Consider the following 19,454-nt stretch of genomic DNA (forward strand, 5'->3'; position numbering starts at 1 on the left):
ACATCAACAACTCTGTGATTTTAAGTATTCTGACTCTCCTTTCGCAGTGTGATCACTACAGTATATTCTAGAATGTAGAGGTCACGCCCCTCTGCTGCAGTGTAGTGGTTTTAATTTATCTTCGGCCCACTTGTGTTTATATGAGCAGAAAGCCCTGCCCCAGTTGTTCACAGTTATAATTGGAATGGCATTGAATCTGAGATTCTTTTACCCTTTATCATCTGCAAGAGACTCTTCTCACAAAGAGCCATTCCGTTCAATTGAAGCTTTTAATTCTTAGCAGCAGTGAGGGTTAGCCTTTCAGTGTGAACTACAGGAAACTTTGTGCTATCCGGCACCGACGGGACCGAGCTGTTGCCGTTCCCTCAAAACTGCCGGACAAACCAGCGTTAATGTTGAAGCATACGGAGCTTTTCATCTCCGTATCTGACAACAAACACTGTTGCTTAGCAACAGCTTCTAAACAGTCGGCCCGTACCTTGGAAGCGTCTCTGTAGCTTAGCAACAGCTTCAGAGAGACTTTCCAGAGCCTGACTGTTAGAAAAAAAAGCCACGAGAAGAAGCAAAAAAAGCCACGAGAAGAAAAAAAACCTAACAAAACGGCTCCTGATTTTTGCCGGTGGCTCGAGCTTGCCGGACATTTAGCCTCCGGATAACACAAAGTTTCCTGTACTTGGTCCTAATTGTACTGATATGAAGGCATGGAACGAGTAAAGTCTTACTGGGCCATCAAACCTCTTTCTTCTGTAGTCCTTGTACCGTATGCCCCATTAAAACCATTTAATCCCCTAATAAGTACACTCTTCTATCCCAACATGTCCATAACTTTAGGGTTCTATTGCATGTTTGAGATATCTATTCCATAGGTTTTCAAACTGAGGTCTACAGATGTAATGAGCTCTGTAAAGGACTAGGGCTACCTGAGGTCATCAGATTCCTGTTTTATCATCACATTTTTGAGTTTTTCTGCATTTGTTGACTTACAAGGCCACATACTCCTTGGAAAATAAGAGTTTAAATGGGGTAGAAGAGAAAAGGGATCTTGGGGTACAGATGCACAAATCACTAGAAACAGTGACACAGGTTTCTAAGTGTATTAAGAATGCAAAAAGCACTGGGGTTCACTTCTAAAGGGATAGAATGGAATTGAAAAGCAGAGAAGTTATGTTAAACTTGTATCAAACCTTGGTTAGACCACACTTGAGAGTATTGTGCACAGTTCTGGTCTCCATATTAGAAAAAGGATATAGAGGCACTGGTGAAGAGTCAGAAAATATTTACAAGAATGATACCGGAACTGAGAGGCTATAACTATCGTGAAAGACTGAAAAGGCTGGGGCTCTTTTCTCTAGAAGAGAGAAGGCTGACCGGCTTGGGATCTTTAAGATTATGAAAGGGTTTGATGGAGTAGACACAGAGAAAATGTTTCCACTTGTTGGGGAGACCAAAACTAGAGGCAATAAATATAAGATAGTCACTATTAAATCCAATAGGGAATTCAGGAAAACCTTTTTTTCCCCAAAGAGTGATGAGAATGTGGAGCTCACTACCATATGGAGTGGTTGAGGCAAATAGCATAGATGTATTTCAGGGGAAGCCAGATAAACACTTGAGGGAGAAAGGAATAGTAGGTTATGCTAGAGTTAGATGAACTGGGGTGGGAGGAGGCTCATGTGGAGCATAAACATCGGCATGGACCAGTTGGGTGGAATGGCCTGTTTCTGTGTAGTAAATTCTGTGATTCACTGTTTTATACAGTATACTGTTCACTTACCTTTTTTATTTAAATAAACCATCTGTTGGTTTCTAGCCTGAGTCTTGGCCTGATTCAGTTGGCTTTTCAAAGAGAGGTGAATCATGTGGCAGTACGCAATGCATTCCCGGTAGCCAGTGTACCATGTAAGTGTTCTCTGTTGTGATCCCTGGGGCCCTCATCTATTGCTTACCTAGAAATTGGGCAGAATAAAGTATCCTCCAGATCACTGGGGATGCATGATCAGCCTACAGGCTGGTGACTCCGAACATGAGAAAATATCAAGCGTAAAAGCCCCCGAAACACGCCAGTTCCTGTGTGGGCATCATGCAATGAGAGGATCAGGTTTGATTGTGATGCCATCCATGCTCAAGGAGCTGCCAACACTCACGGTGTAGGTATATACAAGAAGAAAGGCCACTTGGGTGAGGACTGTAGGGTTGGTGTGCTTTTTGTCGGGGTGGGGAGGGGAACAATAGTGGATGTATAATCATAAATTATGAATCCAGTCTATTGCTACATAATTAATGCAGTTGAGATCGTGGCTAACTGGCAGATCATTCCTTCCCTATCCATGTTACTGTGCATCCTGCTGCCAGTGCTAGGCAACCTGCCAACTTGCTGCTTGGTCATTAACCAGTGTCAATTGACTGACATCTTGCCAACTGCTCTTGCCTTTCTGACTGCGCCTCATTTTACCATTCTTAACCAGTCTTGCTACTTAATGGGCATCTTGACAACTGATTTATCAGCTCCTCGGTACCATTATTGTGCAGGTCACCGGAAAAAACAAAATGATTCTGTAAATAGCACACAGCCACAGAGCGAAAAGCTGCATAGCATTGGAACAGAAGTAGGCCATTCAGCCCCTCGAGCCTACACCGCCATCCAGTTCAAGCATGGCTGATCTGTATCTTAACTCCATTTACCAGCCATGGTTCCACATCCCTTAATACCCTTGCCTAATAAACATATATCGATATCAGTCTTGAAATTTACAATTGACCTAACTTCAACAGCTTTTAGGGGAAGAGAGTTCCAGATTTCCACTGCTTCTGTAGCAGAGCGGTAGTGGAGCTATCAGCCAGTGTCGATGGCCATACTGTGAAGGCATGACTGAAAACAAAGAAGATGGTTTTCTGGGGCGAGTGCCTAGTTTTGTCATATACTAAATAAAACAGCATCTTAGCCCATGTTAGATAGAGCCCAGAATTGGTTTGGCTCCTCCACGGACCTCAGAGCTGTAAAATTGGGTAATAGAAGCATTACAGGCTAAGAGGAGAGCGACGCACAGTTGAAGGCTTGGTTAATCTACCTGACATCCAACAACAACAGGAGCCATCAACCAAGTGTGTACTCCCCTTAAGAATCTCAAGGGCCACTCTTGCCAAATGTGACGGGCGGGAAAGTGAGATTGAGGTCAAAGATCAGCCATTTAAGACTGAGATGAGGAGGAATTTCTTCACTCGGGGTTGTGAATCTTTGGAATTCTCTGCCCCAGAGGGCAGTGAATGCTGAGTCTTATATTCAAGGCTGAGATAGATAGAGTTTTGGACTGTAGGGGAATCAAGGGATAAGGAGATCGGGCGGGAAAGTGGAGTTGAGGTCGATGATCAGCCATGATCTTATTGAATGACGGACCAGGCTTGAAGGGCCGTATGGCCTACTCCTGCTCCTATTTCTTATGTTCTTATGATCTTATTGAATGGCGGAGCAGGCTCGAGGGGCCGTATGGCCGACCCCTGCTCCTAATTTTTATGTTCTTATGTAACAGTTGCTATATTTTAGCTCCTAGCCAATCCACTTCGAGGGTTCTACATCATTCCGTTTCCTTATTTCATTTGGTCCCTGTTTACATTTCTGTAACTCTTAATATATATTTTTCTGGACTTGATATTTGGACAGTGATGTGCTTATTGTGGAGTTGGAACCAAAACAATTAATTAAAATGTTTATCTTGAAGCTATTTTTTTAATTTACAGTAATCTTTTTAATATGCTCTGGAGAAGATGTCAAATTAACTAGTCAAAATATATGAGGATATTGCTCATCATAGAAGTTAATAGTTAATGATCAAGTCAGATCCTGAAGTAAGATGTCTTTTTTCTCACTCTTGAAGTTTTCTGTTTTGGGGTAGGTTGGAGCAATGGCTAATGGTTTGGTTCGTTTTATCTCCTGGACTATTAGGTTATATTAATGAGACCTATATCAGAGAGCAAGGGCTGGATTTTAATACTGGAGGCGTGTAGGAGGCGGGACTACAACTTTCGGGGTTGTAGTCCCGCCTCCATCGAGTTGTGGCCAACCCACGCGATTTTCACTTGATTGACCTTGTTGAGCCCGCCCAGTGGGCTCAGCAGGCCAATTAAGGGCCACCCGGCAACAGGTGACGTCACAGATTGACATTTCATCTGTCAAGAGCTTTTGACAGATGAAATATCAGCATTTGACAGCTCTTTGAAGCTGTCAAACACTGACAATATGTACACTAAGTTAATTCCTTCCTCTCAGGCTGATTTAGAGATCTCTCCAGAACAGAAAGCTGAAGCTGCAGATTTTGACAGCTCGCGGCCATTCTGCTTTTTGTGCCAGTGAGATGAGGGACTCCCGAGACCTGAAGGAAGGAAGGCTGTAAAGGTAAGTAAATGTAATTAAAACTTATTTAAACACTTTACACACACCAAACACACTTACCTCTGCACTCATGCACCCATCACTCACCTGAACACCGGACATCTCGCACCCTCCAAGCCCTTCAGCCCGACGGCCCGCCTCGCTAACTTGCCGTGGTTTGGAGCTGTCGGGAATCCCACACTTCAGAAATAAAAATAGTGATTAGGCTAAAAACTGCCTGTAAACTACCTGTTAACAGGCAGTTAATTGGCACTAATCCCCTTCCCGCCTCGGGGAGGCGGCTCCTGGGAAACGGGCATGGAGGCGGGTTGGGGGCGGGATGGGTTCGTGCCCCCCCCCCCGATTTCGCAATTTTAACCCCCCACACGCCTCCAATCCCACCTCCACAGCCCGATGAAAATCCTGCCCTAAATGTCACATTCCTGAACTTTTCCCTATTACAGCTGACAACAATAGCTTGCATTTATATGGCGCCTTATGTTCTAAAGCACGTCACAGTAACATAATCAGACAAAATATGGATACTGAGCCAAATATTGGGGTGGGGGGTGATTAAAAGCTTGGTCAAAAAGAAAGGAAGACTAGCATTTACACAGCACTTTTCAGGATCCCAGGACGTCCCAAAGTGCTTTAGAGCCAACCAAGAACTTTTTTGAAGTGTAGTCACTGTTGTAATGTAGGAAACGTGACAGCCAATTTGCACACAGCAAAGTCCCACAAACAGCAATGTGATAATGACCCGATAATCTGTTTTTGTGATATTGATTGAGGGATAAACATTGGCCAGGACACCGGGGATAACTCCCCATCTCTTCTTTGACTAGTGCTATGGGATCTTTCACGTTCCACACAAAGAGGGCAGACAGGGCCTCGGGTTTAACGTCTCATCCGAAAGACGGCAGTGCAGCACTCCCTCAGTGCCGCACTGGAGTGTCGGCTTAGATTATGTGCTCAAGCCTCTGGAGTAGGGCTTGAACCCACAACCTTCTGACTCAGTGGCGGGAGTGCTACCCACCGAGCCAAGGCTGACACCAAAGAATTGGGTTTTGAGGGTGAATGTTGAAGAAAGCGAGATACGTGGAGAGGCAGTGAGGTTTAGGGAGGGAGTGCTACAGCATAAGGTTTAGATGGCTGATGGCATGGGTTCCAATGGTGGGGCAAGGGGACTGGGGGATTCACAAGAAGCCAGAGTTGGAGGAACACAGTGTTCTCAAAGGGCTGGAGAAGGTTACAGAGATAGGGAGGGACAAGGCTGTGAACTTATTTAAACATGAGGATGAGAATTTTAAATTTGAGGTGTTCAGCAAGCACATGGGGTTATGGATGAGTGAGACTTGGTGCAGCGGAGTTTTGGATGAGCTGAAGTTGACGGAGAGTGAAGTAGGAGAGGCCGACCAGGGGAACATTGGAATAGTCGAGAATGCTGGAAATACTCAGCAGGTCAGGGAGCATCCGTGGAGAGAGAAACAGAGTTAACGTTTCAGGTCGATGACCCTTCGTCAGAACTGGAAATGGTGTTGCTATGGGAACCCATATGGGTCCTAGCTATGCCTGCCTTTTCGTGCAATATGTGAAACATTCTTTGTTCCAGTCCTACTCAGGTCCCCTCCCTCACCTCTTTTTCCGGTACATTGATGACTGTATCGGTGCCGTTTCCTGCTCTCGCCCTGAACTAGAAAATTTCATTCACTTTGCTTCTAATTTCCACCTTTCCCTCACCTTCACATGGTCCATCTCCAACTCTTCCCTTCCTTGACTTCTCTGTCACCATTGCTGGGGATAGGCTATCGACAAACATTCACTATAAGCCCACTGACTCCCACAGCTACCTGAACTATAATTCCTCCCACCCCGCTTCCTGTAAAGACTCTGTTCCATTCTCACAGTTTCTCTGTCTCCGTCGCATATGTTATGACGACGCCACCTTCCATACTAGTGCTTCTGATGTGTCTTCCTTTTATCTCAACCGAGGATTCCACTCTACCATGGTTGACATGGCCCTCGATGTTGTCCATTCCATTTCCCGCACTTCTGCTTTCACCCTTTCCCCTCCCTCCCAGAACCACGATAGGGTTCCCCTTGTCCTCACCTTTCACCCCACCAACCTCCTCGTTCAACGGATCATCCTCCGCCATTTCCGCCACCTCCAGCGTGATCCCACCACCAAACACATTTTCCCCTCACCTCCCCTTTCAGCATTCTGAAGGGACCGCTCCCTCCGAGACACCCTGGTCCACTCCTCAATCACCTCCAACAGCCTTCCCACGGAACCTTCCCGTGCAAGCGCAGGAGATGCAACACCTGCCCTTTTACCCCCTCCCCGCTGTCCAGGGTTCCCAAACACCCCTTCCAGGTGAAACAGCAATTTACTTTTACCTCTTGCAATTTAGTATACTGTATTCGCTGCTCACGAGATGCATCTCCTCTACAATAGGGAGACCAAACACAGATTGGGTGGCCACTTTGCGGAACACCTCCATTCAGTCTGTAAGGGTGTCCCCGAGCTTCCGGTCGTCTGTCACTTTAATTCTCCGCTCCACTCCCACTCTGACCTCTCAGTCCTTTGCCTCTTACACTGTTCCAACGAAGCTCAACGTAAGCTCGAGGAACAGCACCTCATCTTTCGATTAGGCACTTTACAGCCTTCCGGACTCAACATCGAGTTCAACAATTTCAGACCATAACCTCTGTCTCCCCATTGGTTCACATGGCAGTTGTTGATGATTCTGCCTTTCCCATTTACACCTCTTCTAGACTCATCTTTTGTTTCTTTACTTGTCCTATTACCATATCCTTTTGCTTTGTACTATCATATATTTTGTCATTTAATCTTTCCTGCCGATCACAGACCTTCCATTTTGTTCTTTCCTCCCCTCCCCCCTTTCCCTGCCTCTGCACCTGCTTAAAGTCTGTTACATCTCTAACTTTTTCCAGTTCTGACGAAAGGTCATCGAGCTGAAACGTTAACTCTTGTTTCTTTCTCCACAGATGCTGCCTGACCTGCTGAGTATTTCTAGCATTTTCTGTTTTTATTTCAGATTTCCAGCATCCGCAGTATTTTTGCTTTTGTATTGCAATAGTTGAGTCTGGAGATGACAACAGCATAGATGAACGATGCAGCAGCAGGCAGGCTGAGGCAGAAGCGGAGACAGGCGACGTTATCGAGGTGGTAGTCGGCACTCTGTGTGATGGCGAGGATATGGGGAATGCCAGCTCAGTTTGCAAACAGTCTGGTTCAACCTGAGACAGTGGCGGGGAAAGGGCAGTAAGGGGACAGAGTTTAAATCGGGGGCCAAAGACGATGGCTTCGATCTTGCCAATGTTCAATTCAGGTTAATTTATATTAGGTTTAGTTCGGCCCAAATGAACTCCAAACAACACAGAAGCCATCTGGGAGCGTTAATTGTGATCATTAGCTAGGTCAAACAAAGTGGCCAACAGAATTGTGTTTCTTGCGTATCATACCAGCTTGAGACAATGGGATTTGTTAGTACATTTTAGCTACATTCTCATCTGTTCTATTAGGATGGTTTCCATTTATTGAGCACAATAGGAGCCCTAACTGGCCAGACAATGTATTGCTGTGATCCCAGCTCCAAGAAGGGAGACGGTGGTAGTTTTGATTGGCAGCCCAGTGAGTCAGTCTTGGACACAGAGAACTGGGAGAGTGGCCGAGATTAAGCTTCTGGCTTCTTCTCTCTGGGCAGTTTTGAAACAATCAAAGTGACGGAAAACTCACTTTTTTCCCCCTAAAGTTAACATCAGTTAACTCAGCAAATACTGACTTGTGCAGTGAATCTATGGTTATGGTTATGTAATTTTTTTTAATGTTACAAGGAGAAATAGAAAATCCATGAAATTTCACATAAAGCTGTATTCTTTTCGGTCATACATAAACCAGTTTGGTTTACGATTGGTCTTGTCCCACTAGAGTGTTTATCGATCCACCTTCCAAAGGATGGGAGGAATACATGGGTGAGATCACAGAATCCAGTACTGTCTGCACAATGCAACCAGGTCCTTTTGATCTTTAGATTAGCTGGAATGGACTAGTGGACACACTGAAGCAAGTGTATTCTGAAATCCGCTCTGCAATGTAAACAGTGAGAGGGGGGGGAAATCCCAGAACACCAGTAGCCAGAACACATTGCACATCTCCTTCCAACGGAACTGGCTCTGCTATATAAACACAGTGATAAATACAATTAAGTTGTGTCATCTGGACCTGAAGCAAAATAAAGGGTTACATAGGTGCAATGTGTGGAACATATCCCGCCTACAAATCCCTGGTGACCATGAAACTACTGTTGTAAAAAAAACATCTGGTTCACTAATGTACTTTAGGGAAGGAAATCTGCTGTCCTTACCCGGTCTGGCCTATATGTAACTCCAGACCCACAGCAATGTGGTTGACTCTTAACTGCCCTCTGCGATTCAAGAAGGCGACTCACCACCACCTTTGCAAGGGCAATTAGGGACAGGCAATTAAATGCTGGCCTTGCCAGCGGCGTCCACATCCTGTGAATGAACGGAATGTACAGCACAGAAACAGCCCAACCGGCCCATGCCAGTGTTTATGCTCCACACGAGCCTCCTCCCACCCTACTTCATCTCACCAGCATACCTTTTTCTCTATGCTACTCTCTGTAGCATATCAAAGTCTTTGAAGCCACTCATTGCTCAATAATGTATTGGCACATTCCCAGGCCTATGGCCTGAACATCTAATCTAGTCTATCATGAGCGTTGCTATGGAAGTGGGAACAGGATGACCACAAGAGAGAGGAAAGAGGTGGGAAAGCTGAACCACATAGAGAAGAATGAGAGAAGTAAAGTTAACTCTCTGAATTTTAAGTTGTAGTGCTATTGGTAGAAGCATTCATCTCACTGCAAGCTTTCTCCAAACTGATCTCTTCAACAATGTGCAACGTGCACAAGAGGAATATTTGATTTCTGTGCTCGGGCACGCATGGTTAGAACAGTGCTCTTATTTATACTCCTGGCAGCTGAGGATTAGATTGGGCATGAATATTATCTTTGGATGTTCATTTTGCGCTCTCGCTGACTTGAAAGAGATTTCCAAGGTTGCACTAAAAATAGAGGCGCTGAGTATTTTAAAGAGTGGGTGTAAAATGGCAAGCAGGATTGAAACCGGCACAATTTCAGATCATAACCTCGGCCCCTATTATATATTTTTTATCCACACCTTTGGTTTGTGCCTTTTCCTTTTTCTCTCTCCCACATGGCAGCTGTCTCTCATTCTGCCAGCGCATTTCACACTTCATCTAGAGCCGTCTCTTTACCTGTCCTGTTACCATCTCGTCTCGTCTTGAATATCTCTTAATGTCTCTTCACCTCCCAGACCTTCCCTTTTGTTCTTTCATCCCCTCCCCCATTTCCCAGCCCCCAAACTGGCCTTTTAATCTGTTTCATTTCCTGCTTTTTTCTCAGTTCTGAAGAAGGGTTTCGACCTGAAACGTTAACTCTGTTTCTCTCTCCACGGATGTTGCCTGGCCTGCTGAGTTTTTCCCGCGTTTTCTGTTGTTATTTCGGATTTCCAGCATCCGCAGTATTTTGCTATCGTATTGAATCCGGCAGTATTGATGGTGACTTATTTTTGTTGACAGGATGAGGATCTTTTCCCTCAGGAAGGTGCGATGGACAAGACAGAAGCCCTGCAGATAGATCCTGACTCTCAGGCCTATGGAGCAGCCCCTGAGGTACGTTCACGAGCCTGCTCTGATTGTGGCTAATTTAGAATGGAGGAGCTTAAGTGGGCTTCTAGAGGAGTCCAATGCAAACTTAAACCCGATAATAGCGAGATACTGGATGGGTTTTTCAATTACGAGTCAGGAATCTAATGATAAGGTTACAGATGACACCATAAGCTGCAGGACTGAGCTTCGAGTGGTCTACGGCCACTATGACTGAAGGATGAATGATTGTGACGCCTGACTGCATATTCTTGAGAGAAGAATTCAGAGGGCAATTTGCTTTTCAAATGTACCTTCTCTTGGCCATTTATGTAGCAGTAATGAGAGCAGAGTGCAAACACTGAGAAATCCTGTGCAGTGACTTCAATTTTTATTTAATTCTACCAGTTACTTCATATTTTTAATGTGTAGCTATGAGGGGCAAGTTGGCTAAGGTAACTTGGGAAACTACATTAAAAGGTATGACGGTAGACAAGCAATGGCTAGCATTTAAAGAATTAATACATAATTTACAACAAATATACATTCCTTTAAAGCACAAAAACCCCACAGGAAAAGTGGTCCAACCGTGGCTAACAAGAGAAGTTAAAGATAGTATTAGATCAAAGGAAGAGGTTTATAATGTTGCCCAAAAGAGTGGTAAGCCTGAGGATTGGGAGGATTTTAGAATTTAGCAAAGGAAGATCAAGAAATTGATAAGGAAAGAGAAAAAAGAATATGAGAGTAAATTAGCAAGAGACATAAAAACTGATTTTAAACGTTTCTATAGGTATGTAAATAGGAAGAGATTAATGAAAGTAAATGTGGGCCCATTAGAGGCAGAGACAGGAGAAATTATAATGGGCAATAAGGAAATGGCGGAGACATTAAACAAATACTTTGTATCTGTCTTCACAGTAGAAGACACAAAAAAAATATTCTGGAAATAATGGGGAACCAAGGGTCTAGAGAGAATGAGGAACATAAAGAAATCAGTACAAGCAAAGACGGGAGAAATTCCTCTGGTTTGCGGCTCCCGTTAGCGCCTGCGGGGGGCGGTAATGGGGCCCTAAAGGGTTGCCGACCGGGCACAGCGAATTCACTGACCCCTGCGAACTTCCCTGGCGGATTTGTGCTGGCGCTAAGACTTATGGCCTCACTCTCTTGCGCCCCAAAAATCGTGACGTCATCCGGTGCGCAGCGCCCCGTTAGCACCCAGGAAGTGATATTGTCTCCCGCCACTTGCAGCATCGCCAGACTTCAACAACAGCAACTGCAGGAGGTGTTGTCACCTCAGCTGACCGCTTGGGGAGTGCTATTTAAAGGCAGTGGTGGTCAGGTAGGGCAAAAAGTATTCATGTCCCCATTCTGGTGCCTCCTGCTTTCTTTTGCCCCCCGCGATTGCTCAGCCCTGCGCTCTCTTAGAGTGCCGTTGCCCAACAGACACAGCCTGAAGATTCACTCAACGCAGCATTGGCCCTTCCCTTTAAGGTAAAGATGGCAGCGCTGCACGGAACATTGCTCTGCCAATACCGCCCCTCTCACTCCCTTTAGTGCACCAATGAAAGTGGTAGCGCTTGATTTAGCGCTCCACTTCCCTCTTGGAGCGCTAAAGCGAAAGTTCCCGGCAGCAGCAAATTTTTTTCACCCGCCGATACTTTTGCGCTCCCTGAAAAGTTATTGCCTCAAACGGGACGCTACACAATTCCTAGCCCATCGTACTGGAGAAATTAATGGGACTGAGTGGCAACAAATCCCCTGGACCTGATGACCTGCATCCTAGGGTTTTAAAAGAGGTCGCTGCAGAGACAGTGGATGCATTGGTATTAACCTTCCAGAATTCCCTAGATTCTAAAACAGTCCCCAAGGATTGGAAGGTAGCAAACATAACTCCACTGTTTAAGAAAGGAGGAAGAGAAAAAACAGGGACGTATCGGCCAGTTAGCCTGACGGTAGACAAGCAATGGCTAGCATTTAAAGAATTAATACATAATTTACAACAAATATACATTCCTTTAAAGCACTCTTTTGGGCAACATTATAAACCTCTTCCTTTGATCTAATACTATCTTTAACTTCTCTTGTTAGTCACGGTTGGACCACTTTTCCTGTGGGGTTTTTGTGCTTTAAAGGAATGTATATTTGTTGTAAATTATGTATTAATTCTTTAAATGCTAGCCATTGCTTGTCTACCATCATACCTTTTAATGTAGTTTCCCAAGTTACCTTAGCCAACTTGCCCCTCATAGCTACACATTAAAAATATGAAGTAACTGTAGAATTAAATAAAAATTGAAGTCACTGCACAGGATTTCTCAGTAGTAGGTAAAATGCTAGAATCTATTATTAGGGACATGGTAACAAGGCACCTAAAAAATCATAATATGATTAATGTAAGAAATCACACAACACCAGGTTATAGTCCAACAGCTTTATTTGAAATCACAAGCTTTCGGAGCGCTGCTCCTTCGTCAGGTGAAGTGGAGAGATGCATAAAAACACAGCTTATATAGTCAGAGAATAATGTCAGATGTTTACAGGTAATCTTTCTAACTGCCATTTATCACACCTGTGTGATAAATGGCAGCTAGAAAGATTACCTGAAAACATCTGACATTATTCTCTGACTATATAAGCTGTGTTTTTATGCATCTCTCCACTTCACCTGATGAAGGAGCAACGCTCCAAAAGCTTGTGATTTCAAATAAAGCTGTTGGACTATAACCTGGTGTTGTGTGATTTCTTACATTTGTCCACCCCAGTCCAACACCGGCATCTCCACACCATAATATGATTAGGCAGAGTCAACATGGTTTTATGAAAGGGAAATCATGTTTGACAAATCTGTTAGAGTTTTTTGAAGATCTAACTAGTAGGATGGATAAGGGGGAACCAGTGGATGTAATGTATTTGGATTTTCAAAAAGCACTCGCTAAGGTGACACACAAGAGCTTATTACACAAAATTATGACTCATGGTATTGGGGTAATAAATTAGCATGGATTGAGGATTGGTTAATGGACAGAAAACAGAGAGTAGGAATAAACAGGACTTTTTCAGGTTGGCAGGCTGTAACTAGCGGGGTACCACAAGGATCAGTGCTTGGGCCTCAGCTGTTTACAATCTATATTAATGACTTTGATGAAGGGACTGAGTGTAACGTATCCAAGTTTGCTGATGATACAAAGTTAGGTGGGAAAGTAAGCTGTGAGGAGGACACAAAGAGGCTGCAGAGAGATATAGACAGGTTGACTGAGTGGGCAAGAACATGGCAAATGGAATACAATGTGGGGAAGTGTAAAGTTATCCGCTTTGGTAGGAAAAACAAAAAAGCTGAATATTTTTTGAATGGTGAGAGACTGGGAAATGTTTGCACTCAGAGCGACCTGGGTGTCCTTGTACATGAATCACTGAAAGTTAACATGCAGGTAGAGCAAGCAATTAGGCAAGCAAATGGTATGTTAGCTTTTGTTACAAAGGGATTAGAATATAAGAGTAAAGGGGGTAAAAATTGGGTAGCGCCCGCTTTGGGGCTTTGACTCAGCGCATCCCGGTGCCCAGCTGGGCCACCAGAGATCGGGAGTGCTGGGCTCACGGAGAGCAGCCGGCACACCGCAGGGGCGCTTCACGGGGGCCGGGGACAGCAAAGGGGGCAGGTGCTGGCAGGCGGCCAGCAACAAAAATGGCCGCCCGCCACCTCCCCTTTAACTAGCGCCGCCCCGGCCGCAGGTAGGCCCCCCCTGACCCCGGCGGACATAGCGTCCGGCGGTAAGTCGGGGGCGCCACCCAATATTACAGCCGGGACACGAGCGGGGCGCTGCGCACGGCGATGATGTCATCTGAATTTCGTGGGAGGCGTTAGCGGCGCCGCGACCAGGCGTTAGTTGATTTGCGCCCTGTTAGCGCCATCTTAGGATGCTAATGGGAGGCGAAAATCAACCGAATTTAGCCCCCAAGAAATCTTACTACAATTATACAGGGCATTGGTGAGGCCACACCTGGAGTACTGTGTACAGTTCTGGTCTCCTTACCTAAGGAAAGACATACTTGCCTTGGAGAGAGTGCAACAAAGGTTCACTAGACTGGTTCCTGGGATGAGAGGATTACCCTACGAGGAGAGATTGAGTAGACTAGCCCTATATTCCTTCGAGTTTAGAAGAATGAGAGGTGATCTAGTTGAAACATATGAAATTCTTAAGGGACTTGACAGGGTTAATGCTGGGAAAATGTTTCCCCTGGCTGGGGAGTCTAGAACACGAGGTCACAATCACAGAATAAGGGGTCGGCCATTTAGGACTGAGATGAGCAGAAATGTCTTCACTTAGAGGGTTGTGAATCTTTGGAATTCTCTACCCCAGAGAGCTGTGGATGCTCAATTGTTGAGTATATTCAAGGCAGAGATCGATAGATTTTTGGGAACGAAGGGAATTAAGGGATATGGGGATAGTGTGGGAAGGTGGAGTTACATAGAAACATAGAAGATAGGAGCAGGAGTAGGCCATTCGGCCCCTTGAGCCCGCTCCGCCATTCAATGAGATCATGGCTGATCATCCAAATTCAGTACCCTGTCCCTGCTTTCTCCCCATATCCCTTGATCCCTTTAGCCTCAAGAAATATATCTAACTCCTTCTTGAATATATTTAATGAATTGGCCTCAACTGCCCTGTGTGGCAGAGAATTCCACAGGTTCACCACTCTCTGGGTGAAGAAATTCCTCCTCATCTCAGTCCTAAATGGCTTACCCCTTATCCTTAGACTGTGACTCCTGGTTCTGGGCTCCCCCGCCATTAGGGAACATCCTTCCTGCATCTAATCTGTCTAGTCTTGTTAGAATTTTATAAGTTTCAATGAGATCCCCTCTCATTCTTCTAAACTCTAGCGAATATAAGCCTAATCGACCCACTCTCTCCTCATTCGTCATTCCTCGGAAAAAGAGCTGTTTATTCCAACTCTTTGCTTCCTGTCTGCCAACCAGTTCTTTATCCAAGTCAGTACCTTGCCCCCAATCCCATGTGACTTATCTGAACGGCAATAGATTGGGAGAAGGGGAAGTGCAACGTGACCTGGGTGTTCTTGTGCACCAGTTGCTGAAGGTAAGCATGCAGGTGCAGCAGGCAGTTAAGAAGGCAAATGGTATGTTGGCCTTCGTAGTGAGAGGGTTCGAGTACAAGAACAAGGATGTCTTGCTGCAGTTGTACAGGGCCTTGGTGAGACCCTTGAGTATTGTGTGCAGTTTTGGTCGCCTTATCTGAGGAAGGATGTTCTTGCCATGGAGGGAGTGCAGCGAAGATTCACCAGACTGATACCTGGGATGGCAGGAATGACGTATGAGGAGAGATTGGGTCGATTAGGCTTATACTCGCTGGAGTTTAGAAGAATGAGAGGGGATCTCTTTGAAACTTATAAAATTCTAACAGGACTAGACAGATTAGATGCAGGAAGGATGTTCCTGATGGCGGGGGAGCCCAGAACCAGGGGTCACAGTTTAAGGATAAGGGGTAAGCCATTTAGGACTGAGATGAGGAGGAATTTCTTCACCCAGAGAGTGGTGAACCTGTGGAATTCTCTACCACAGAAGGTAGTGGAGGCCAATTCATTAAATATATTCAAGAAGGAGTTGGATATATTTCTTAAGGCTAAAGGGATCAAGGGATATGGGGAGAAGGCAGGGACCAGGTACTGAATTTGGATGATCAGCCATGATCTCATTGAATGGCGGAGCAGGCTCGAGGGGCCGAATGGCCTACTCCTGCTCCTATCTTCTATGTTTCTATAATCTGTCTTCCTGTTTTTGCCACCGAAGTGGATAACCTCGCATTTATCCACATTATACTGCGAGTTGAGGTATTAGATCAGCCATGATCTTGTTGAATGGCGGAGCAGGCTCGAAGGGCCAAATGGCCGACTCCTGCTCCTATTTCTTATGTTCTTATTAAATATGTGTTCCCCTGCTCTCTCTTAAAGGCTTGGGCACAACTCCATAGACAGAGACAGCCCTACAACCTATTGCCCAAAGGCCATTCTTTATGCGTGAGTCTGGATCGTGAGTACAGCCATGGTTAGTCGATAGGGTAAATGTGGAGAAACTGTTTCCACTTGTGGGTGAGTCCAGAACAAGGGAGCATAAATATAAGACAGCCACTAACAGATTCATTAGAGAATTTAGGAAGAATTGCTTTACACAGAGAGGGGTAAGAATGTGAACATTCCCTGCCACATGGAGTGGCTGGAGCAGGGAATATAGGGATAATGGGGACAGGTTAGGAGGAGGTAAATAGAGTGGGAGTAGGCTCGCATGGAGTATAAACATCGGCTTCGAACACTTGAGACAAGTGGCCTGTTTCCATGCTGTAGATTCTGTGTAATCCATGGAGGCTATACAGACCAGATGGTCCCAGGTTCAATTACCCAGCCTATGTTGAGTCAGCTGAACTCAGACGAGCGGCAACTGCGATTTGATAATTGACCTGGACACTCGAGATCAAAAAATCCATCAGGTTGTTAGTTCTGGTCGCTATCCAGTGGTACCTGCTGGGAAGTGTACCTGAGAAGATCCCAGTTGAGGTCATGGATCGGGCTCAGCGTTGATGCCAGCACTCAATGTCTGAGCTCTCACGTGAGGGGTGGTCACTCGGGTGAGGAACTGGAGGCACCAGTGGACCTATACTCCCAAGCGAGGAGGAGGGTCGGCCACTACCAAATTGCCGTCCGTCAGCTCAGCAGTGATGACGGGGCCGATTGTCCGGTTTCAGAGGTCTAGAACTCGCTAAGCGTTCGACCGTTCCTCCTCGGCTTCTCTCGCTGGGTTGAGAATGCCAACCGATGCCATGCAAGGCTGTGGCACTTGGATCCACCAGTGAGAGCTGGGTGAGTCGCTGGGACCATCCTTCTAGGTGCGGTTGTTTACCATGCAGAGGTTGCTGCCTTTAGGTCTCACCCCAGGGAGGAAAGAGAAGGGGAGGGAAAGTTTTATTGAATGCAAACTAATATTTTTCTCCGGTTCCACTCTGTCTCTCCGTAGGGCGAATACCAAGACTATGAGCCCGAAGCGTGAGTATCAACAGAATGGGCACACTGACCAAGAACTCTTTTTTTTCCCTTTTCTCTTTTTCCATGCGAAAGTACTTAAACTCATGTTACTAGTTGTAAAATTCTTTTTTTTTTTCAAGTATTTCTTTTTTTACAGTGTAATTTGAAGTCTTCCATCAGCTGTACTCAAGAGTGTTGTGGCTTAGGCCAGGCCCCATTCCAGTGATTCCCTCCCACTGAAATGAGGGCCTGGGAGCAGGACCCTCTCTGTTCTGCAGACATTGTGTTTGAGGTTCAACAGTACGAAACTGCCTATTTGTCTACTGCTTTCTCGTGTATGTAAAAATGAAAGACTTTTTGTGTGTGTGCGTGCGTGTGTGTAAGGTGTCTGTGTGTGTGTGTGTGTGTGTGTGTGTGTGTAACTTGGTGTTACATATTTACTGCTACGTTTTCTATGTATGACGGTTCTGTTTGCTGAGGACTCTGTTGTGTGTACAGTGTATGCAATGGTCAGCATGGAGCTATGCACATTACAAGTATCTACTGTGGCACTGAAAATCAGTTTGTGCTGGTGGTTTTGACGAGTGTATGTAAATATCTGGCGTTTCTGTGAAACCAATTAAAACTGAATATGCAAAACTCTCACGGCCGTGGAGTCTGTTTCACTAAGAATGTTTGCAGTCATGCATGTGGTGAGGCAGCGTGGTATGTGGGGATCCCAGTGCATTGTGCGGTCTGTGGTGAAGTTCCTATCTCAGCCGTGCTGCCATCAGGAAGAAGCCGAGGACACCAGACACTTCTCCAGAGGCGAGGACAGTAAGAGCCTATATATCATAGTGGCCGGTTTCATAGTGACGTTGGCAGAGCCTTGGGAGTATATTGCTCAGTTGCCCAGACATGGAAGGTATGCGGCACATGAAAACCTAAGAAAAGGGGAATTTAATACTTCAAATATGGTCCCTCCACTTAAAATACTGGAGTTAAATGGGATTTGTATTCAAACAGTGTTCCTTTAACCTTTCACCAGCAGATTCAGTCTATTAAAGCAGGCTACTAGTCTCGTAGTGTAGAACTATAATAGGAATATTTCACTACGTATAGCAACTGTGTCGATTGGGAACGTTTCATTTTAAAATAAAGTTGGGCTTCTAGCAGGTTGTGACATAAGAGTGGTAGCAAAACCCATTGCCTGGTCTATTGGTACATGTTTTGGAATATATCATAAACCATTCTCACCAGGCTAGGATGAGGCTGGAACACAATTGTTGTGCGGACCAAAGGCAACTTACACAGTTATGAAAATCTGCTCTAATTTCTCATTCAGAAATACATCGTGTGTCACTCTGCAAACACACTGCTTCACCATGCAAAGCCACTCTTTGCTCAACAAGGTTCTCGGGCACATTTCCAGGCCTACAGCCTGAACAGATCTAGCCTATTGTGAATAAAATTTAGAGATGTGCGATCCTAAAGAGGTTAAAAGCAGGAATCGAAAGCAATGTAAAAGTTCTTTTCAAAAGCAGTGGCTTAAATCAGAAAAGGGGTTGCAGAAAAATGCAGTTGGAGGTAAAAGATGACTTGAATGGGAGGCAAAGATGGGCTGAATTTGCCACTCGGAATTTTGTTCAATATTTGTCAAGGACATTTATTTTCCACCAGCAGATATTTTAGAGATTAATGCCTTACAGACATCCTCACATCATTCACATGTATCTTTCTGATTCTACTTCTGATATATGCTGAATTCTAGTGCTTAATTTTCTCCGATTGTAAAGAAATATATTAGTTGCTTTAATCTGTTAACAACCTAGACTGCGTGTAATATTAGGCGCTCCGAAAAGCATTGGGTAGCATATAGTGCGAAACCATGTTAAATTCCGTAAAGGGATTATTGTAACTGGGGCAATTGTTCATCCTCAGGCAGTACCTCTGCTAAAGGCAGATTACAGAAAAAGTATAGCCACCAGATTGAAGGGGGTCTCATTATGCAAACCACGTGTAAACTGTTGAAAGAGACGGTGATTCTGTGAACCAGAGCGACGACTTAAATTAAACCATTGCAAAAGGTACGGCTATGAGAATCAGAAAGAAAGAAAAACATTTATATAGCACCTTTCACAACCACCTGCGTCCCAAAGCACTTTACAGCCAATGAAGCACTTTTGAAGTGCAGTCACTGTTGTGATGTAGGAAACGCGGCAGCCAATTTGCGCACAGTAAGCTCCCACAGAAAGCAATGTGATAAATGACCAGATTATCTGTTTCGGTGATGTTGATTGAGGGATAAATATTAGCCAGGACACCGGGGTGAACTCCCTTACTCTTCTTCGAAATACTGTCGTGCCA

General features: G+C 45.0%; 1 protein-coding gene across 4 annotated transcripts in view; it reads left to right on the top strand.

Annotated features, from left to right (window-relative positions):
* LOC147122554 (alpha-synuclein-like) overlaps positions 1-17,763 on the top strand; it is a 126,695-nt gene extending 108,932 nt beyond the window's left edge. For 3 of the 4 annotated variants that reach the window (XM_086003440.1, XM_086003447.1, XM_086003421.1), the window contains 3 exons: positions 10,014-10,106; positions 17,101-17,129; positions 17,266-17,763. In XM_086003440.1, the coding sequence (XP_085859566.1) occupies positions 10,014-10,106; positions 17,101-17,129; positions 17,266-17,275 (132 nt within the window). In that variant the 3' untranslated portion in view covers positions 17,276-17,763. Of the gene's footprint in view, positions 1-10,013; positions 10,107-17,100 lie in introns of all 4 variants that reach the window. The other variant, XM_086003432.1, reaches the window with a different exon arrangement.
* Positions 17,764-19,454: the final 1,691 nt, after the last annotated feature.

Source organism: Somniosus microcephalus, chromosome 2 (assembly GCF_052327205.1).
Source record: "Somniosus microcephalus isolate GS21.2 chromosome 2, FLI_Smic_1.0, whole genome shotgun sequence".
Lineage (NCBI taxonomy): Eukaryota > Metazoa > Chordata > Chondrichthyes > Squaliformes > Somniosidae > Somniosus > Somniosus microcephalus.